The sequence below is a fragment of the Pelophylax lessonae genome, assembly GCF_965119305.1.
Source record: "Pelophylax lessonae genome assembly, chromosome: 4".
In the NCBI taxonomy this organism is placed as follows: Eukaryota; Metazoa; Chordata; class Amphibia; order Anura; family Ranidae; genus Pelophylax; species Pelophylax lessonae.
Genome location: NC_138771.1, coordinates 288,598,604 through 288,622,531, shown reverse-complemented (window position 1 = coordinate 288,622,531; position 23,928 = coordinate 288,598,604). Strand labels below are relative to the sequence as shown.

Below are 23,928 nucleotides of genomic sequence, written 5' to 3'. Positions count from 1 at the left end.
TTATAAGTGGCGCACTGTACACTCTATTAATCCTTGGGTCTGCAGCAGTATAACAAATGTAGTACTATCGGGGTCTACAGTAAAGAACTATAATAGGTGGATAGTTCAGGGGGGGGGGGGGGGAGGGTGGTCAGCTCAAACATGTTATAGTTACGTAGATATATGTAGATACATAACTCAATTTCAAATTTCAGAATTCCAAGAATGCCACAACTTCCAGTTTTTATTGTTTTCAGATCCTTTGCCCGCCTTACGAGCAAGCACTGTCTCATACATTTGATTGGTCTTTACTAAATCCAAGACCGTGGATACGCTAGGTGTCTCAGCCTCCTTCCATTTACGAGCTATTAAACCTCTAGCAGCCAAGAGGATATGCGACACCACACTCCTACAATCCTTGGGAAATTTGTCTATGCCCACATTTAGAATGGCTAGGGCTGGGGAAGGTCGGGTGAGAACACCGGTGATATCTGAAATAATGGAAAACAGCTTGTTCCAGAAGCTGGTTAGGTGTTTGCAGGACCAAAATACGTGTTTAAGGTGGGCTATCTCCCCACACTCCCGCCAGCATAGAGGAGAGTGCTCTGGTATGAACTTAGACAGTCGGTATGGTGTGAGGTACCAACGCAAATTAATTTTCTGAGAGAGTTCCCAGTGGTTTACACAGGAGGAAGCGGATCTGACGGAGCGGAGTGCGGTTCGCCATTGTTCATCAGTGAATACCTCACTCCGATCCGCCGCCCATTTAAGCAGAGGAGCAGTCTTATGAAACACCAGCTTCTGCTGGAAACAATTGTAGAAAATAGACGTGCCCTTCGCCGTCCGCGAGGTGCCCAACAGAAACATCCATCCTGCAGATGGTAGATATATGTGAGGGGACGGTAGAGAGCGGAGCAAGTGGGAAATGCTCACGTATGTGAGGAAATCGTTAGGGTGAAGGCCATATGTGGTCTGCAGCTGGGAGAACGGTTTCATGGTGGTGTTGCTCAGCAAACAGTCAACCGTGGAGATACCTCTCGCCACCCAATGTTTAAGAGATACATGGGGCAGAATTAGTTTTAGGATGTGAAGGGGTATGGGCACCTTCACACGCAGAGAATGGTCCAGTGTGGACGAGGCAAACTCCCTCCAAGCCAGGAGAGAAGCTTGAATCGACAAAGGCTTGTCCTTTAGTGGCATGGGGCGCCACCTATCAGCCAGGAGCACCGATCGCAGGGAGGAAGAGGCACAGAACTCAGCTTCCACAACACTCCATATAGTCTCATGCTCAGAAGAGACCCAAGCACGTAACTGGGCTAGGTGCGATGCCAATAAGTAGTCCTTGACATCCACCATGCCCATTCCTCCCGCCGACCAATGCTTAACTAAGAGAGCATGCTTACTCCTAGAGCGCCTCCCCCTCCACACCAGACCCTTCAAAGCAATCTGCAGCTGTGTAATATATTTGCGCGGGATAGGGACCACTAATGTTCTAAAGATATAAAGGATTTGTGGTAGAATAAGCATTTTAAATGATGCAAGACGTCCTGACCAAGTGAGTTCAGTTTTTGAAATTCGTGCACACTCGTCAGCTATTCTAGTTATTAAGGGCGGTAGGTTGGCCTCAACTAATTGTGAAGGTTTCGGGGTTAATTGGATACCTAGATAAGGAATGCTATGCGTTTTCCACGTATACGGATATTGTGCGGCCAGAGAATTGCATTGCTTCGGTGGTATAGCTATCGGTAAAATAAGCAATTTTGCGAAATTCACCTTATAGTATGACACCAGACTAAATCTCTGCAGTAAATTGTGAGTTGCGGCCAGGGATCGTACAGGATCTGTTAAAAAGATTATGACATCGTCTGCGAACAGGTTCACTACATGATGTCTGGAGCCTATTCGTATGCCGCTTATGTTGCATGAGGACCGAACTGCTTCCACTAGTGGCTCAATTAACAAATTAAAAATTGAGGGGGATAACGGACATCCCTGTCTAGTACCATTCATTATGGAAAAAGGCTGAGACAGCATACTGGAGGTGCACACCCTAGCAGATGGATTTGAATATAAAGCAAGAATTGCTGAGGTGATGGGGCCCTGAAAGCCGAACTTCAGCAAGACTTGAGACATGTATGCCCAATGCACTCGGTCAAATGCCTTCTCCGCATCCAAGGACAGCAGCAGAGAAGGCATCCGACCAGAGCTCGCTTTTTCAATGAGGCCAATCACCCTTCTAGTTGCATCAGAGGTCTGGCGGCCCCGCACGAACCCAGCCTGGTCCGCCCGGACCAGGCCAGGCAGGACAGGGTGTAGCCTCAGCGCAATAACTTTTGCATACAATTTCACATCCGTGTTCAGGAGGGAAATTGGTCTGAAATTCGGGGGGGATGTAGGTTCTTTCCCCGGCTTAGGCAAAGTCACAATGTAGGCCTGCAACATTTCTTGTGGTAGGGAGGCAGAGGAGACAGCATTTTCGAACACTGGCGACAGGTGCGGACTGAGCACCTCACCAAATAATTTGTAATAGAGGTTAGGCAAACCATCGGGGCCTGGTGATTTCCCACTCGGCAACGTACGGATAACTTTCAGAATTTCAAGGGGAGAAATCGGAGCGTTCAGAGCCCCAAGTTGGTCGGGGGAGAGGCGGGGCAGGTTAATGGAGGACAAAAAGTCCGAAATGGATTGATCCGTAGGTTGCGGAGTGGAAGGGTCATCCTTTAAATTATATAAAGAGCTGTAATAGCTTGCAAAAGAGTTTGCAATAGCCTGAGGGTCCATTATTTTCGCCTTGGTAACCGGATCAAGCAAATGTGCGATTTTGTTACTGACCCTTTTCGCCTTTAAGCGGTTGGCCAAAACCTTGCCCGCCTTGTTGCCCTGTGAATAGTGGGAGAGTTTGAAAGCCCTGAAGAGCTTGTCTTGATTGGCAATTAAAAGTTGACGGAGATCTAATCTGAGGCGAGATAGCTTTTGGGCTAGCGGTTGAGAGGGGGAAACCTTATTCAAAGGTTCCAATTTTTTGATCTCTTCCAGAATCAAAATCGATCTGCTGACTCCTCTGCCTCTTAAGCCTAGAACAAAGCTGTATAAGAATACCCCGTATAAAAGCTTTGTGAGCGCACCACACAGTCGCATGATCCGCCACAGAGCCAGCATTATCACAAAAATACTCTTTCAAACATTTAGCGATATATTCGGCATGGTGTGGAGATTCCAAAACTTGGCTGTTGGCTCTCCATAGATACGCAGGACCAGGTGCCCCGGACTCACGCAACACTACGGAGACCGGGGCGTGGTCCGACCACGTAATAGCGTGTATTTCTGGAGCAAACGTTTATCAACCAAAATCATGTCAATGCGAGAGTATGAATTGTGACACTGGGAGTGGTAAGAATAGTCCCTTTCGCCCGGGTGTAGACACCTCCACGCATCATACATGTCCATAGAGTGCAATAAAGGCTGTAATGCTGGAGGAGCACGCCGGGGAGAGGAGGTGGTATCAATTTGCGGGTCAGACGTGATGTTAAAGTCCCCGCAGATCACAACAGAACCTCGCCTCAGGGATGAGGCCATACGCAAAATCTTCCTCCAGAAGCGGAGTTGATGTGTATTGGGGGAATAGGCATTGATCAATGTCAGTGGTACATTATTTTTTTTTTTTTTGTTTCAATAAATTTTTATTTAAGTAAGAAAAGAAAAATACAAGCATGTATAAACACATAGCCGTAGATCCATATACACAGGATAAGAACTTTACATAAAATAACAGAAACAGTTACAGTAGGTCGTTAACGGCATATCAGGGTTATACAGAACATCAACATTAAGCAATAAGATTCTTTCAATAGCTTAAGAGCCAGCGATGGGTACTTTGTTACCGAATATAGACATCTAAACTGGCTATGCAGTAAATGGCTCAACTGTCTCGGGGCAGTTGAATGATAGTATAACACATAATCCAAAAAAAAAAAAAAAACAAATATAGGAACTACCGCTCTTACCTATTTCCCCTGGGCGGGTCTACCTGAGTGCACTTAAATGCCCAAAGCCCTCACCCCTAACGGGTGCAAACTGTGAGGGATTGGACCAGACTTACACCACACAGTTGCATAGGTGTCGCCACTACCTATACAAGAGACCTCGGCCGAGGAGTTATGACGTGGAGTTAAGTAGGGTTTGGGGGAGGGGAGGATAAGGGGAAGTAGTGGAAAGGGGGGGGGGAGGGGGGGGCACTTCCAATATGCTTAGGTAAAATTCACATTTACATGTATATTATCACATTTATCAGAGTAGCTATAATATGTTAGAGGAATGATTTAACCAGACCTGCCATTGTTTCAGAAAGGTGGCCGCTCTGCAGTTCTTAAACGCCAACAATTTTTCCATCTCACATTGAGTGGACACCCTGTTTTTAATTGCCGTCAAGTGGGGAGAGGAGGCTTCTCGCCACTTAGCAGCAATTGTAATTCTTGTTGCAAATAGAATATGAGCCAGAACTTTTCTGGAGCTAGGAGGGAGGTCCTCTAGACCCAGGCTAAAAAGTGCGAGGGCCGGGGAAGGGGGGAGGTTGGTTCCCAACAATGAAGATGCCCAAATGAAGACCTCTTTCCATAATGGTTGAACCACTGGGCAGCTCCAGAAGACATGTAGCAGATTTCCTCTTTCCTGACATTCACGCCAGCAAAGGGGAGAGCACTTTGGGTCAATGGCATTAAGTCTAGTAGGAGTCATATAGTACCTATGCAGAAGTTTCTGTGAGTTGTCCCAGTGGTCCACACATGCCGAGGATGCATAGTTGGTTTTAAAAGCCCTCAGCCATTGTGCAACCGAGAAGGATTGTTGTAAGGCATCCTCCCATCTCAGAATGGTAGGGGATTTACGGAAAGGGTGGTGGTAATTGTAAAAGCGATAGCAGATCGAGATCCCCTTCGCCTGGGAATTGCCTTTATTCAAGAGATAGTGCCATAGTATTTTCGGGAACAGGGTATTCAGGGATTTGTGGGAGCGATCAAAAGCAGCTATCTGATATTCGGTCAGTAGGTCACTAGCAGAGTCGGGGTGGGTAGGGTTGCCAGGAAATCGGAAGCCACGCTTCCTCCAATTGAGGGTCGACACACCTGGAATCAGGAGATCATAGGCTGCTAGAGGGGTGGGAATATGCACACATACTTCTTCAGTAAAATCAGTTTTTATAATTCTTGTCCATGCCAGAATGGTGGCTTGAACCGTAGGGAAGGCAGGAATGTTCACATTGTGGCGTTTGGTGGCCGCACACAGTAAGGCATAAAGATCATGACTCAGTGGTACATTATTCACTTCACATATAACTATGATATACCTGCCATTGGGATCTGTTTTAAGATCTATTAATGAAAATGCCACAGAGTCTCTAACCGCAATCAGTACTCCTTTCCGTTTTTGCGAGGTAGAGGCCTGGAAGACGTGCGGAAAGTTCTTGTGAGCTACAGTAGGGGCGGAAATCTGATGTAGGTGGGTTTCCTGTACACACAAAACATCGCTCTGAAGATTCAACGCCTCAGACCACAGAGATGATCTCTTGGCCGGGTGATTCAGGCCCCTGACGTTAAAGGTTGTTATTTTAATGGGCATATATCACTGAGAGTGAGTGGGAAAGAGTACCTGTAGCTAAATGCATCAAACGAACCTCAAGGTGGAGATCCACAGTGGCACAGAAGGGCGCAGCTGGATGACGTCTATCAGGAGTATCCAGATGTAGAGACAGTCCAAGGTTCCACATGTCGAGCCGACCACATTGGCGGAGGGTAGGGAGAGACTCATAGGGAGAGAAAACAGAGGGATTAAGCAAAGAAACAGTCAATAAAAAAAAGAGAATGGTCTCGAATGCAGCCATGCTGCATAACATTGCAGGGGGGAGAAAGTTCTAGTGGCCTGAGCAGCCGTATGCCCAGGGACATTCAAGTATCGGTAACGTGAGGCGGCGTTCCCTTAGAGGATTTCTTTCCCTTCTTTCCATACGTGACCGTGTGCCACACTTCCGGGAGAGGGGACACCCTGGTGGACGGTGTGGTGGGATCAGTCCCGGGAGCAGGGAGAATTCCCCATGACTGCAGCAGGTCTAGCCCAGCTTGTAGAGATGTGATAGTATGGGCCTTATTATGATATGTGACAGTCAGTTTAACCGGGAATCCCCACTTATAGACAATATCATGATTCCTCAACGCCTTAGTAAGCGGTTGGAGGTTTCTCCGTTTTTGGAGAGTATGTTGGGATAAGTCAGCAAACAGCTGGATCCTGGCATACTGATCTGGAACGGGAGTCTTTTTGCGGAACTCCGACATCAGGCGGTCTTTTATATGATAAAAATGAATCCGCATGATAACATCCCTTGGTATGTCTTCAGAGATGTGGGAAGGTTTATGGAGGCGATGTATGCGATCAATTACTAGCTCAGAGGATGGTGCGGATGGCAGGACTGCACGGATCAGATCCCTGGCATAACATTCGAGATCAGAGGGCTGGACAGATTCGGGGACCCCCCGAATTTTTACATTGTTACGCCGTGATCTGTCCTCCATATCAGCAATTTTGTTTTTCAGTTTGTCTATCTCTTCCTCATGAGAGTAGTGAGAGTCAATGAGTTCGTTGTGGGATGCAGCAAATTCCCCCATTTTGTCCTCCACCTTGTCCATGCGGCCACCCAAGGCCTTGACTTCCCCTTTAAATGAATTCACACAGGCCATGAAGTCAGCGTGCATGGAGGCTCTTAGGGACATCATCATGTCCCTCAGCTTCAGTTCCGAGACCGGCCGGTCACTGACAGGGAAGGAGGCAATGTTAAGGGCAAGCTCACTTGTGGAATTCATTGAGGAGACCTCCTCATGGCTTACCTCCCCAGATGGCGAGTCCTCCACCAGCCGTGGCTTGCTTTTTGCCGGGCTCCCTGTGAGCGGCGTTGATGCAGTAGGAGACCGGGGCTGTCCTGCCTTTTGGCACTGCTGAAGAACAGGGCTGGGTTGCGCCGGAGAGGTCCCGCTCGAGGAGGCCGGGGAGCTACTGCCGGCGCCATCTTGGCTCCTCTGCTGGCTATGGGGCATAAAGAAATGCTGAAGTTGACGGGGTTGCCCGCCGTCCTTCTTCTTCCTAGCCATAGCGATGGATGCCGGAGGATGAGATAAAGCCGATGAGGGTCTTGATGAGGCAATCGGATGAGTTAGAACGCCGATGTTGCTGGATAGTTGTCCCTGTGTCGGCGGAGCAGCGAGCTCACACGTCCATACAGCTACGCAGCGGCCACGCCCCCCCCCCCAGATACCTTTTCTTAACTGTTATGTCATTGATTTCTTATTCGTTTTCTTCCTTTTACTATGATCCATGCATATTATACCACCTTTAACAACACTATGATCTACCAGTGATCCCTTATCCTCTGAATCCCACCATTCTCAATACTACATGGAATATCACCTCTCCCCTCTTCAACAAGATACTGCACATCGGCCTGACTCTCTGGGATGCCGCCTGTTCAAGACAAATTCAGCTAAGTTCTTCCACTTGGCCTCTGCCATTGGAAACCAACCTTACTGCCTTTAAGACACCTACCTGCAGAGGGGTTCACCCCTGTTCCACCTCCCCTTTGCCTATATTTTTCCAGCCCTCCTCCACTGGGAACTGATTTGAAAACCCTTGTAAGGTTTTCATTCTGGCTGTTTACTCAGTACCATAAATTGTCTGTTACAGCTACTTTAACTAATTGATTAACTGTTATTCATGTATATTCAATTCATATCTCAAAAAGACACAAAAAGGAACTGAATCTGCTGTATATGTCAGAATTGTTAATAAAACTTCTGCAAGGCTTTCACAAATTTGGCACAGGATATTTTAAAGAAACAATACTGCCATTGCATTGCATTTAGCAATTATATTGTGTATCTGTGCTTAGCATAATTATTTGTGCATTTTTACTAAAATCATCATTTTGATAAATATTTTCAGTAGTATCTTGGGATGTACTGAAAGTTTCTGCATAAAATTTTATAGGTTCTTGCTTTTTGAGCATACAGGGTTTGTAGAAACGTCCAGGTCCTTAAGCAGTTGTCTGATATTATACATTTTTATTTATTTTTTTAGCACAATGTCAACTGTAGCATAGTTTAAATATTGGTTAACCCCTGATGAAGCTGCAAAATTTAGCAGTGAAACATGTTGGGTTAATGGTTTAGTAATTTTGGTTTGATACTTGTTTTCAGTTTAAGGGGATTTTATGTGGTTTATAATATCTGCTAGAATAGTTCAGTAATAAACCCTACTGAAAATAGGGCAGAGTAGCCAATAGGGAAAGGAGCTTGTCTGATAGGTCTGTAGGAGCCTATGTGAAATAGAATTTGAAGAAGAACAACTGAATCAATTCCTGGAAAAAATATAAAAAAAATACGACAGAATGGCCATGGGGAAATTAGTTTGTTTAATTAATATTTATTAGGAAGGAGGAAAGATCATTTTGAAAGAGGAAAGGCACAATGAAAAAAGATTCACCTTCTAAAATAGTTACAGTACACTACTCATAAAAAATAAGTTTTAATCATTTTATATTGAGGTGATTGTAGCCGTATTAGTGCAACAAGAACAGCTGAGTACCGTCCGTGATACCCTTTTTTTTAGCTAACATCCAAATGTTCAGTTTTTTTTTTTTTTTTTATAAAACAACAGTTACTCTGATATGCATAGACATGCATAAAGGTAATGCATGTTCCACCTTTTACGAAAAAATAAAAAAGTAAAAAAAGTTAGGAACATAAGCAGACATATTCAACAAAAAAGGGAATACCATGTGCAGTAAATATAACAACCATTAGGAATCCATTCTGTAAGGTATCAGTGTAAGGTCTGAATGGATGGTATAGGTTACTAAACATTGCACTGTTTTTTTGAACAAGTCTGTTTGCAATATGTGTTTTATTGGCGCAATCCAACCATCTTTCTTCATTTACAATATTCATAATTTTCCATGAGATATAATATAAGGTCTTGTTAATAGGACATCTTGTCTTTAAAGTGTTAAACCCACAACAGTAAAATCAGTCTATATATATATATATATATATATATATATATATATACAGTAAAGCATTCTTGTTATACTCACTGTGGATCCTGTCTTCTCTGATCCTCCCCTTCTTTTACTGTCCCCAATCCATCTGCTTATAGAACAGAGCATTGGAGGAACTCTCTCTGCACATGCTCAGTTTGGTATGTATTGCGAGAGAGTTTTTTTTTCCTTGGGGAGGGTGCATGTGATCAGCATAGGGCCAATCAGCACTGTTCAGACAGAGTGTCAGGGGTCCAGCAGCCACATAGGACAATCAGGGATAAGTAAATCTCCTCCTACAAGCTTTAACCAGTGCTCAGCAGAGACTGAAAGTCACATGACTGCTATATACTGCTGATGAGAAAAGGTATTTAGCAGTTTATATTTACTAAAAAAAAAAAAATGCATTTCCATTTTCTGTGTACTGTGGGAGACCAGATATAGTGAACACAGGGTCCTTGGTTTAGCAACACTTTAAAGGATGTCTTACGAACACGATCCTAAAAAAGACACACAAGAAATGTATGAGTCCACATAGCTAATCTGCATTATAGCATTACCTTATAGTTAGGGTAACTCTCTGGGTTAACTTCAAGAACTTCAATCAGGGGTAAATTCAGCAGTTTACGGGTATTTACTAAAAAAGAAAACAATTAACTTTAGCAGTAATATAATTAACAAACATGTCACATTCAGGGCCAGTTCACACTGGTCCGACAATCAATCATAGGTTCCCTTTAAGAGCCATCTTAACCGCTTTGACTTGTGTCGGTCCGACTTTTGAAAAGGTTCCTGCACTACTTTGGTCAGACTTGGGTCCAATTTCAGCCCATTGAATTTAATTGAAGTCCCATCCAAGTTGGATCAGCATCTTAACTGATCTGACTTGGGACATGAGACTTGTGTTCAGAGGAATGTTAGCAATGGAAAATGTGTTGAAAGCAGCAGCCTGGCAGGCTAGGAGGCTAGGAAAGGGGGGAGGGAAGAGCAAGTACCCCCTTCCTGAACCATACCTGGCCACATGCCCTCAACATGGGGGTGGGTGCTTTGAGGCAGGGCCCCCCCCCCACCCCAAAGCACCTTGTCCCCATGTTGAAGGAGATAAGGTCTCTTCCCCACAACCCTGGGCTGTGGTCATGGGGGACTGTGTGCCTTTAACAAAGGGGGCCGACCTAAGTGAATGAGTGTGGGGTACATAGTGTTCTAGAAGAATTTATGTCCTTTCTCCTCTTCACTTAAGTACTTGCTGACCAGCTGCCACATATATACTGCAGCAGGTTGGCTCGATTGCGTGAAACAAAGACATACCTGTAGTAATGTCACTGGTCACCTCAGAAATGTCAAAAGTGTCAGTTAGGTGTCTGATCTGTCCGCCGCAATGTCACAGTCCTGCTAAAAATTGCTGATCGCCGCCATTACTAGTAAAACATAAATAAATAAATAAAAATGCCATAAATCTATCCCCTAGTTTGTAGATAACTTTTGTGCAAACCAATCAATATACACTTATTGGGATTTTTTTTTTTACCAAAAATATGTGGCATAATACATATTGGTCTAAAATGATGAAAAAATTTGATTTTTTTTTTTTTTTTTTATTGGCTGTGTTTGATAACAGAAAGTAAAAAAAAAAAAAAAAAAAAAAAAAAATATATATATATATATATATATATATATATATATATATATATATATATATAATTTTTTTTTTTTTTAATTGTCGCTCTTATTTTGTTTATAGCGCAAAAATAAAGGTGATCAAATAACCCCAAAAGAAAGCTCTATTTGTGGGAAAAAAAGGACATTTATTTTTTTTGGGTATGGTGTTGTGCAATTGTCAGTTAAAATAACGCATTGCGGTATCGCAAAAAAAGGCCTGGTCATCATATTTCAGCTTTCCAAATTAGCTAATCCTCAGTGACGCCTTGGAGGTCATACCCACCAATGATGAAGGTGCTTGACCTGCTTCTAATGTGATCTTCGGGCCTTGGGCTGTGGTTGTGGTGCTCTCCAGGCACCTAGTGTACTGTGCTAGTGAGGTGCAGAGCACTTTACAGGTCCAGATTCATGATTCACTCTCTGGCATAACCCTGTTCCTCATGACTTCCTTGGGAGTAAGCCCACCTAAGGGGTGAAAATTGTCAGAAATGTGACATATTTTCACTGGGTCCTGCATTGGTTCTATCTAGTACCCTGTGACTATGTTTGTTTGCTGCAATGATCTCTTCAGGCTACCACTGCATTAAATTACTGGGAATTTGCCTATCTCTGGGACTGATGTATGTTAATCTTAGCTCTTGCTAATTCCCCTATGGGGATAATGTTCTAAAGATTTTGTGCTGCAACACATTTGAATGTGTCACAGATAGGGATGATCAAACTTTTGAAAAGTTTGGTTCAACCAGAACACCCTAATTTCCCGAAAGTTCGGTTCGGATTCCAGAACCCCATTGAAACCAATGGAACCCGAACTTCAAGAATCAAAAAACATAATTTTGAAGCCCTAAAACCCAATAAATGTCCCTAAAAAGTGCCTAGGGTTCTGTGTCATGCCCCAGGGACTATGAATCAGGCAAAAATAAGTTCTTAAAAATTGTTGTTTTTGATAGAGAGCCAATTATTTAAAAAATTATTGAAAAAAAAAAAAGATATTTCTTTGGATTTAGTGTCTGGGGGGGGGTCTAAAAAGTGTACCTGTGAAGTTTCAGCTCTGTAGCATGTCCAGAACCAGAAAAAAAACAGATTATTTTTCTTAGAATTTCAGTAGCGCAGGGATGGTGTTACCCTCCTTTCACACCTGGGCGTTTTTGTTTTAGGCGTTTTTTGGGCGTTTTTTGAAGGCGTTTGGAGGCAGGCATGACATCTGAACTTCTGTGTAGGGGTATATATATATATATATATATATGTGTGTGTGTGTGTGTATATATACATATACATATATATACACATATATATATATATATATATATATATATATATATATATATATATATATATATATATGTATACCCCTAACCCAGAATCTGCATAGTGGGGTCACCCTGACATGGCAGAGCTTGGTCACCCTGGCATGGCAGAGTCAGGTCACCCTAAACTACACTATGGTCACCCTGACATGGCAGAGTTCGGTCACCCTGGCTTGGCAGAGTCAGGTCACCCTAGACTACACTACGATCACCCTGACATGGCAGAGTTTGGTCACCCTGGCATGGCAGAGTCAGGTCACCCTAAACTACACTACGGTCACCCTGACATGGCAGAGTTCGGTCACCCTGACATGGCAGAGTCAGGTCACCCTAAACTACACTACGGTCACCCTGACATGGCAGAGTCAGGTCACCCTAAACTACACTACGGTCACCCTGACATGGCAGAGTCAGGTCACCCTAAACTACATTACGTTCACCCTGACATGGCAGAGTCAGGTCACCCTGACATGGCAGAGTCAGGTCACCCTAAACTACACTACAGTCACCCTGACATGGCAGAGTCAGGTCACCCTAAACTACACTACGGTCACCCTGACATGGCAGAGTCAGGTCACCCTAAACTACATTACGTTCACCCTGACATGGCAGAGTCAGGTCACCCTAAACTACACTACGGTCACCCTGACACTTAAAAGTATCCCTACAAAAACTAGATTATTGAATCTAACTATAGTGGTATATAGTACCCTAACTACACTGCATATCCCTTTCCTGACACTAAAAGAACAGCTCCATACAGCAGAAGATAATTGCAAAATGACACTGGAGCTTTACAAGCAGCAGGAGAAACACAAATGCTTCCACTCTCTTCCACAGCCTCTGTATTACAGTGCTAGAGGTTTGGCGGGGCTATGTTATATACTGGGGGGCGTATTCACTCCTGATTGGCCTTTGGACCCCATAGTCACTCCAATCACATTCCTAGCAGACTCCTGCCCCTCAATTGGCTTTTACTGACGTTTCTGGGCCAATCACGGACTTTTAAAGCCCAGTTCCTGTCCCATTGCATTTTGGGCGGTTCTGGTGACCGAATTCCAAACTTTTACCGCAAAAAGTTTGGAATTCGGCTGAATTTCGAACACCCAATGTTCGGGTCGAACCGATGGTCGACCCGAACCGTTCGATCATCCCTAGTCACAGACACTATAGGGGCATCGTGTCACTTTCAGGTGGCTAAGTGGTTAGCACTTGCTTGGCAGCAATAGGATCAGCGGTTCAATTCCCAACCATGGCAATGTGTGCCTGGAGTTTGTATGTTCTAGCTGTGCCTGTGTGGGTTTCCTGTGGGTACTTCGGTTTCCTCCCACACTCCAAAAAGCATGATGGTAGGGTAATTGGCTCCTGCCAAATTGGCCCTAGTATGAATGTGAGTCAGGGACCCTAGATTGTATGTTTCTTGAGGGCAGGGGCTGGTGTAAATATGCATTATATGTAAATGGGTGGCACTATATAAATAATTGTTATAAAGAAGTGGATGTGTCGCATGTGCCCTGGTTAATATTACTGCACCCTTCTGGCATGTGTTGCATGCCCACTAGTGGTTATGTGTTGCCTGCATGCCCTCAGCCCCATGTTTAGACACTGCAATCCAGGAGCTGTCTAAATCTCTGCTTATGCATTAGAGATGTGGGCTTGAGGGTGATCTCCTTTTGAGGCAGTTCCATTTGCTCGATTCCACTCTAGGCCATTGCCAGCATTCTGGCTGTAAAGGACATGAAATTGCAGTATTTTGATTACCAATTTGCCTGATACACAGTTGTCTCTTTCCTGGTGGCTCACAAATTCAGCCCTGGTGTTAGAAAAATCCCTCTTTTCACTCATCTAGAATATTCCTACAATGGATACCAGCCTGACAAGCTTGGGAGAAGTCATTGACACGACACCCTCTTTGTGCAAGGAACTTGGTAGAGAATGAGACTTTTCTCCTGATCAACATACTGGAGCTCCTAGTGATATGGTTATCCTTTCAACGCTGAACCTGTTGACTGCAAAGTAATCCCATTCAAATACCACAGCAGTGGCACACATAAAAAATCAGGGAGGAACAAGATGTTTCACAGCTTAAGAGAAACCTGATGTCTTGGGTAGGAAGTTCAGGTTCCAGCCCTGCCTATCATGCACATCGCAGGCATGGACAATCGGTGGGCAGATTTCTGACATCTGGATTCTAGAGAATGGTCTCTTCACCTGGAGGTGTTTCGTGACCTTTGTTGCCATTGGCAAACACCAGATGTGGACTTCCTGGCTTCCAAATTCAACAACAAACTGAACAAGTTTGTCTGTAAATGCAGAGATCTACTAGCCATAGCTATTGATGCTTTGGTGACTCCGTGCGATTAGCTCAAACTGATCTACACCTTTTCTCGTTATCTTTGCACCAAACTCAGACAAATGTGGTACTCTGATCTCATCAGACTCCTTGGCAATGCAGTGTTAAATCTGCATTATAGTTGCTGGCTTTGACATTTTGGCTGTTAAAGACCTGGTCTTAAGAGATGGGTCCTCTTGGGCTTGGTCATTCCTATGCTTCTAAAAATTAGAAAAGTCACATCACCCAAAGTTTAAAATCACATGTGGAATGCACACTTTGGCTGAAGCAAGGCAATTTACCCCAAGGAAGATCTGAAGACGTCATACACACTGACGAAACGCGCGTAAGGTGGAACGCATGCTGCTTACGTCACGGGAGCCTGAGTGGAACGCAAGCCGATATTCACCACTCTCCACTCACTGGCACCATTTTGGCTGGTGAAATTCCGTTTTTTTATGTACTGTATACCTACTTACCCTATTAAAGACTATTTTTAAATGGTATTACACTATCTGGAGCTTTATTACCCTGCATACCCTGACTGGATCCTGCGGATCAAGGCTATCCAGGAAGGGGATTCCAGATCATTGCGGTACTACAAAGCCCAGCAGTGTCCTCTCTGGCCCTGGTGGCCATAAAGCGAGTATAGGTCTTAATACCGTATGGTATATAGGACCCACAACATCTGGTGAGTGTATTCTCCTATTATCCCCCACGGCGACACCACAAGTACCAGCATTTGGATCATTGGAGGATTCAACACAGAGCACCTGCACTTTTCCTTTTATTGGCACTCAAGATAAACTTGCAATTTCACTTGAGTCACTTATGAACTTTTTTGTGGACTTTTTTATCTGCACATTGGCACTTGAGGCACCTATTGATGTAATTTATTGTATATTTTATGTACTTTGATATTATTGATTTGACATAATTATTTGATTGTTTTGCACTCACTTTTAGCACCTTCCTCACCATTAATATTTTACTACTTATCTGTCGTCCATTATACTGTTGTAATATTTATCTTATATGGTTTATTGTTATTGGATTATTTGATAGCACCCAGCACTTTATTTGAAACCCACCAATAGTTTTACTAGTTTTATTCCAAGCAAGCGCTATAGTTGGCCGCAAATCTTTTGGGGTCTTATTTATACCACACAAAAAAATTTAGCCCAAGAAATGCCCTGTGGGACAAATCTTAACCGTTCTATAGTCAGGTCTAGACTAACGTTTAACCTTGAGTACAATCAAAGGACAAATATCAACTCTCACGATCTTCTTTCAAAGGCCACTTGCTCCTCAATTCCTAGTGAAGGCATTTGTATATAGTTCCACCTGTAGGACCTCCAGTGACTCAATGGGATCCTAGCATGGTTCTCTTGGTTCTTTAAACCTATGATGAAACCTTCCCCTGTCTAGTCAAACACTGAGAAACAAGTTAGAGGCCTTATTTTTTAAAGAGCCTTTTCTTGTATTCTACAAAGATAAGGTTGTATTAGGGTCAAGAGCCTTTGTTGATACTAAGGTGGTGTCTTATTTTTACCTTAATCAAGACGTTATACTTCCAACCTTCTGTCCTGCTCTGATACAGTCTAAGGAGGTTTCCTTCCATTGTTTAGCTGGCTATACATTATACAATTATTTTTATTCAATTTCCTTTAGATTTACCTTCAACCATGTAGTGCAAGGGACTGCTTGATTGCATACAAATTGAAAGTGTTTAGGTTTGACCTCATACACCTTAATATATGGTTTTGGTAAATCTAAAGGAAAATTGTACAAGAGAATTGTATAATGTATAGCCAGCCTAATACCTAGCTGTTAGTTCCGGTTCACACTAGTACGACTTGTCAGGCGACTTATCAGCCTGATAAGTCGCGGATCGTCGCGGTCCATTTTGTAGTACAGGAACGGTTCTAATAGGAGCGACACAAGTCGCTCCGACTTAGAAAAAGGTTCCTGTACTACTTCGGGGCGACCTGGAGCGACTTGCATAGACATTCATTTTATGAAGTCCGTGCAAGTCGCGCCGAAGTCGCGGTGCACGTGACTTCACAGGTCGCCCCCGAAGTCATGCCGCTGCAGTGTGAACCGGCACTTAAGGTTTATCTCTCAGCAACATCTTCTTTCAGACCAATTGACTCTTTTTTCATCTTTAATGAAGGTTCCTAAATTAAACAACCTGCCTCTCATTCAACCATTCAAGCAGCTCATTATTCCACCTTTTCCTATCAAGGCGCACTGCACTTGATCAATAAGTGTCTTTTGTGCTTTATCTTACTACTAACTTGTATTCAGTTCTCTAAGATGTTCAGGCCTCAGCTGGGGCCAGCTTTGGACAGAAGGTCTTTTAGCCACAGCTTTATTTTGCAGATAGTCTTCAATTTTCAACCTGCATTTTGGAATCGTTAGCGTTTTGTTTGCTTCATTGTCCACCCCTCAGTTGAACTGCTTTGGGGTGTCCCAGCCAGTAATCACAGAATTACTTCAGCCTTGTGTCTCCTAATGAATGATTAAGAAAACTAGATATCTGACTTTCCATAAATACTTTTTCTTGAAATTCATTAATGAACACTTAACCCACCCTTTTGTCTTGAATCATGTTGAATGAGGAGGGGTTATACCTAGCTGACTAACAAATTTTAACAAATTTTGCAAGTGTCTGATTTCCCTTCAGGCAGCAGTTTAATACAGTCTTCTCAGAATTCTTATTAGGCATGTGTCCCCTATAAAACTCCAAGAAGAGGATTTTATGATAAGTCAAAAATCCAGTTTTAACAACTGTGAAACAAAGAAGCATACCTTTATTTTGACTTCCAGAGAAATCTTCAAGGAAAAGTTTAGTATCTTTCTTTTGAAGAACTATCTTGCAGTCAGAGTGTAATGTCTGCTTAAACCACACATGATAAAATCCTGAACCTTGGGTTAGCTGTAGGTTTATTCCCATTGCAGAGCATAGCTCACCAATGCTTAAAAGCCTGTATAAAACAAAACCGTTATTATTTGACATTACATATAAAAATTATGATATTTAACTTCTGAATTGTTTTGAATATAAAAGTGTCCTGGTTTCTGTTACTCTGAGCAGACATCACCTAAAGCAAAGAGGTACAGTATACGTTTTTAAACTACAGGTACACTCCACAAATTTTTTTTTTTTTCAACTTTGAATACAAACATATAGTAAGCCAGGAAAAAATGGGTTCTGACAGCACATTGCAGAGACGCTTTGTAAAACATTCCTAAAGATCTGATTTTCTTGGCCAATATACCTCAGGGGGAAGGAAGGGGGGGGGGGATCCAGTAACCCAGAGAATAATAAATATGAATATAGCAGAGTCGGCACCACAAATATTCTTTACTTTTAGAAATATTCTTTCCTCTTTAAACAGTACCATTTGATTTGATAGGAACGTGCCAATTTTAAAACTTTTTCCATGGGCAATATGTATATAATCCCTTTACAAATTCCTTACCTTTATATAAAACAAGAAAACACATACATAAAAAAACTTTTTTGTCTCCTACAAATCTTTGCTCCTGGAAAAGACCTCCAGGTAAACAGAAAGGGGATAATGTGTATAGAAATTCTAACCAAAATTGAAGTTATATAAAAAGATATTAGGTCCTAAAGTTACTTTACAAATGATACCTGCAGTGTCTAAATGTCTAAATGTAGCACTGCCCCCTTAAGAGCTGCTGATTTTTAACACTTTTGGATTCCCCTGGGTTACCCATAGCAACTGCAAGCAGAAATCTTAGCACTTTACGTTCTTGGCTCAGTCAATGATCAGTCTAGGGGTAGATGTTTTTCTTGTTTTTTTTTTATATTGGGATAGGAGAAGGGATAATTGGGATACTCCAACATTTGAACTATTCACAATTCTGAGGACTCTAACTTGAGAATGCGGCAAGGCCGCTGTTTCATCTTGCCACTAGGTGAATCTGAGGTAAAATGTTCCTGTTTGTATTTCTCTTCAGGGCACTCACCTATTACCCCCTTTCTCTGTACCAGCCGACACCTGTTTAACTGACTATACTACCTCGAGTGGTCCCCTTCCTGGGCAGACCCATTGGCAAGATCCTCTGTACTCACGATACTGCTTTCCATATTCTTGCAGTGCCCCAACTCCTCCAGTCAGCTCTCCTGGACCTCTGGGTTCAGCTCCAAACTGCTGGTTCACCAGGCTGACTGCCTGTGACCATCACCATCCATTTCAGAAGAAGAGGCAGCCACCACCCTCCTTCTGGGACTCTGCTTGCTGCCAAAGACCTCTACCACACATGCCCCTGGCTTTATATACTGCACCCCACAATGCACCAAGACAACTGTCTGTGCCAATCCCTGGGGCTGTAATAAAGCCTGTGTGTTATTGGCCAGGTTTCCTCCACTGCCCAATGTGCCTCCCCATTGGGCACAGTGGGAATACTCCCTCAGACTATATGAATTACACACCGGGCACACTGAGCAGACCTAACTCCCAGATCCTGCTCCCTGTTAAGCAGAGTGCAATATAGAATTTACCTGCTGCTCCTCTGATAGGCAGACAGAGACAAAATCTATACTCACTCTCTAGCACCTACCTAAGAGGGTGCTACATAAACATAATTAAGCATGGGATTTGTTTTTGGACCATAAACTTCCACCCTTTGATGACTTGAAAATGAGGTATTCCCTGGCGAATATTTACTTATTTTGCTATATTCAATCACTTCATACTTGCATGGCTCAGTTTACTTTTGCCTCTTTCAGTTTAGTGACAAAGAATATGGAGTTTCTCCCCAGAAATGGGTCCCTGCCCAAAGCTCACTCAACTCTATATAAAGCAGTGCAACAAGCCCCATCACAGGGCCAAAATAAATGTATGGAAAATGGGCTCTGGGCCTCCCCACCCTGGATAAAGATGATTGGGAGGATATATGGGATGATCGGCTGCACCATTTGACCTCAGCCAGAGAATAGTTTTGTGTAATTTAAAATTGTTCACTGTGATTATCTTTTACCAGCCAGGATGGGAAGGTTCTCTGCTATCCAGTCTAGGGAGTGTTGGAGGTGCTGCAGCTGAGATTCAGATTAAATTCGTATCTTCTGGACTTGTGCTGCAATTCATGACTACTGGACCCAGGTTTTAAAAACCATTGAATGTTCAGGTGTCCCAGGAGATTGACCTCTGTTTGTTAGACCTTATAGACTCCTTGGCAGTTTGGAAAGCAACCAAAACATTGCTTAGTATATTGCTCTATTATGCTAGGATGGCCATTTCCCTCATCACTGACCCTTAATAATTGGAGGTCAATTGTATATGCTGTTCTCCCCCTGTACAAAGCCACCTATAATAGCAGAGGATGTCCCTCTAAATTTGAGAATGCTTGGCCCCCATGGCTAGAGAATTCTGATACTGTGGTTCTGACCTGACCCTTTGTTTATATTTGGGAGCTTGAGCAATGCCCTAAGTATGTTAGTCCCTTTTAACTACTTTGCCCTTTCATCTTGTATCGAGTTCCATTATGACTTTGTACTGTGGCCTTTAGGGGACTTGTTCTCTGCTGTTGTGGGGCTTGAATACGTGCCCTCAAAACTTCTTGAAATGTGCCTATAAGTTGATATTTTTTTTATCTGATTATAGGTAATCGTATGTATTACCATTAACCTGATGTTGATTCTGATAGTGATGCAGGAGGCAGTGGAGTGCAGCTTGTTTGTTAGTCTGTCTATTGTTAATGAGTTTGTTTTGTGACCTGTATTGGTTCTCTGTGTCTTCATTTTGTAATTCTCAATAAAACAGAATTACATTTTTTTAAATTACTCAGCAGGCCAATAGGCACCAGAGTTTGTCCAATAGGCACAGAGACTGTTCTACCCCCCTTCCCATCTTCTTCTGCTTCATCTGCTATACAAGTCTACATATCTACATGATAGTGCTTGAAATGAAGGTTATGGCTGTTTTTTTAACCAACATAGAGAACTGGAGTGTGAAGTTAAGAAGTACATTCCACCAAATAATTGTGTTATTTAACCCCTTGGAGCCTTAGCCTTTTTCTGACATTTGTTGCTTACAAGATAAAATCAGTAATTTCTGATATTTCTTGAAAATTACTTAGAACCCCAAACATTTTATATATATATATATATATATATATATATATATATATATATATATATATATATATATATATATATATATATATATATATATATATATTATATATATATAAATATATATATACTGTATATATATATGAATCTATATATGTATATGTATATATATATATATATATATATATATATATATATATATATAAACCCAATTCCAAAAAAGTTGGGAGACTGTACAAATTGTGAATAAAAACAGAATGCAATGATGTGGAAGTTTAACATTTCAGTATTTTATTCAAAATACAACACAGATGACATATCAAATGTTTAAACTGAGAAAATGTATCATTTTAAGGGGAAAATAAGTGGATTTTAAATTTCATGGCATCAACACATCTTAAAAAAGTTGGGACAAGGCCATGTTTACCACTGTGTGGCATCCCCTCTTCTTTTTATAACAGTGTGCAAACCTCTGGGGACTGAGAAGACAAGTTTCTCAAGTTAAGGAATAAGGATGTTGTCCCATTCTTGTCTAATACAGGCTTCTAGTTTCTCAACTGACTTAGGTTTTCTTTGTCGCATCTTCCTCTTTATGATGCACCAAATGTTTTCTATGGGTGAAAGATCTGGACTGCAGGCTGGCCATTTCAGTACCCGGATCCTTCTTGTACACAGCCATGATGTTGTAATTGATGCAGTATGTGATCTGGCATTGTCATGTTGGAAAATGCAAGGTCTTCCCTGAAAGAGACAATGTCTGGATGGGAGCATATGTTGTTCTAGAACTTGGATATACCTTTCAGCATTGATGGTGCCTTTCCAGATGTGTAAGCAGCCCATGCCACACGCACCCATGCAACCCCATACCATCAGAGATGCAGGCTTCTGAACTGAGCGCTGATAACAACTTGGGTTGTCCTTGTCCTCTTTAGTCCGGATGACATGGTGCCCTAGTTAGAACTTCAAATTTTGATTCGTCTGACCACAGAACAGTTTTCCACTTTGCCACAGTCCATTTTAAATGAGCCTTGGTCCAGAAAAAACGCCTGCACTTCTGGATAAAGTTTATATATGGCTTCTTTTTTCACCTATAGCGTTTTAGTCGGCAACGGCGAATGGCACGGTGGATTGTGTTCACCGACAATGTTTTCTGGAAGTTTTCCATGTTGTGATTTCCATTACAGTAGCATTCCTGTATGTGATGCAGTGCCGTCTAAGGGCCCGAATATTTGGCATGACATTTCAGAATGTCTCAATTTCAACATTTGATGTTATCTATATTATATTGTGAATAAAATATAAGTTTGAGATTTGTAAATTAGTCCATTCCTTTTTTACTCATAATTTGTACAGTGTCCTAACTTGTTTGTAATTGGGTTTGTATATATATATATTTAGCAGAGACCCTAGAGAATAAAATGGTGATTGTTGCAATATTTTATGTCACACGGTATTTGCGCAGCGGTCTTTCGAATGCAATTTTTTGCGAAGAAATACACTTTCATGAATAAAAAAAATAAAATAAATAAAACAGTAAAGTTAGCCCAATTTTTTGAATAATGTGAAAGATGATGTTACGTCAAGTAAATAAATACCAAACATGTCATGGTTTAAAATTGTGCACACTCGTGGAATGGCGACAAACTTTGGTACTTAAAAATCTCCATAGGCGACGCTTTAAAAAATATTAACAGAAACCTGTTTAAAGTTACAGAGGTGGTATGCTAGAATTATTTCTCTTGCTCTAACGATCGCAGGGATACCTCACAAGTGTGGTTTGAACACCGTTTAGCATTCGCTTCTGCACGCGAGCATGGAGGGACAGGGAGCTTTTTTTTTATTTTTTTACACTATCGATTACATTTTATTTTATCACTTTTTTTGCTGTCACAAGGAATGTAAACATCCCTTGTGACAGTAATAGGCAGTGACAGGTGCTCTTTATGGAGAAATCTGGCATCTAAAAGACCCCAAATCCCTCCTTTGCACTTAGAAGCATACAAAACGTCAAGTTTGGCTGTTTTGAATGCTGTCATTTTTTTTTTTTTTTTAATCTGGTGCCTTAAAGGCTCCAGTAACCGGAAGTGATGTCATAACATTGCTTCCAGCTTTCTACATCAGAGACCTGATCAGAGCTGAATTTGGCTTTGTTTGTGTCTTCAGTTCTTGTATTTATGGTCGTAAAAAAATGAGTGCAGCCTCATCAATGCAGCCTCATCAGTGTCCATCAGTTCCACCTTATCAGTGCAGCTTATCAGTGCCACTTCATCAGTGCCGCCTCATCAGTGCAGCCTCATCAGTATCCATCAGTGCCGCCTTATCAGTGCAGCTTATCAGTGCCTATCAGTGCAACTTCATCAGTGCCGCCTAATGAGTGCAGCCTCATCAGTCCCTATTAGTACAGCCTCATCAGTGTCAATCAGTGCAGCCTATGAGTGCCTCATCAGTGCACATCAGTGAAGAAGAAAAATTTTATAACAGAAACTAAAAAAAACGTTTTTTTTCAAAATATTTGTTCTTTTTTTGTTTGTTTAGCAAAAAAAAAAAAAACAGTGGTGATTTAATACCACCAAAATAAAGCTCTATCTTTCTAAAAGAAATGCTAAAAATGTCATATGGGTACAGTATTGCATGAATGCATAATTGTCATTCAAAGTGCAACAATGCTGAAATCTGAAAATTTGCCTGGGTAGGAATGGGGTAAAAGTGCCCTGTATTGAAGTGGTTAAACAGTAAGAAACATACGTTTTTTTTTTTTTTTAAGTGAATCTGAAATTCACCAAACATTAATTGCAGGTAAATGTTCCAGATTCACATGTTTTAAGTTAGTGATTGGTTCATCACCAGTGCATGTTTGGTAAAATCATCATTCACTACTTTATAAATGATCCCCTAATGGTCCGTACACACTATCTGAAAATCAAAAGAAAAAAGCAGCTTTCAAAGCGATCGTACAATAATCTGATTAGTTAGTACACAGCCAACAGAGAGCCGATCATGACAATTCATCCGATAATATCCAATCAGACAAGCATAAACATTTTGTTGTACGATACCAGATCATACAATTTTCGTTTAATCAGTGCATTCAATCAATGCACTATTTCAAGCTGCAGTTTCCAAAGCAAGCAAAGTCCTTTCTTGTATTAACAGAGGAATGGGCTCCAGAGAGATATATATAATTTTGCCCCTGTAAAAATCATTAGTAAGATCTCATCTGGAATATGCAGTTCAGTTTTGGCCACCAGTTCTTAAAAAGGATATTGGGGAACTGGAGAAAGTGCAGAGAAGGCCAACCAAACTGATAAGAGTAAAGATTAGAGGAACTGAATTTATTCACTCTTGAGAAGAGGAGATTAAGGGGTATATGATCAACATGTATAAATACATAAAGTGTCCATATAGTGAACTTGGTGTTGAGTTATTCACTTTAAGGTCAACACAGAGGAGAAGGGGGCAATCTTTTCATCTA

At 42.0% G+C, this 23,928-nt stretch overlaps 1 protein-coding gene across 1 annotated transcript in view; it reads right to left on the bottom strand.

Moving 5' to 3' along the window:
- LOC309552612 (uncharacterized protein) overlaps positions 1–23,928 on the bottom strand; it is a gene marked incomplete at both ends in the record, with an annotated part of 398,170 nt that overhangs the window by 149,676 nt on the left and 224,566 nt on the right. Inside the window, 2 exons of the mRNA XM_082253553.1 lie at positions 9,613–9,689; positions 17,162–17,337. Of these exons, the coding sequence (XP_082109679.1) occupies positions 9,613–9,689; positions 17,162–17,337 (253 nt within the window). The remainder of the gene's footprint in view (positions 1–9,612; positions 9,690–17,161; positions 17,338–23,928) is intronic.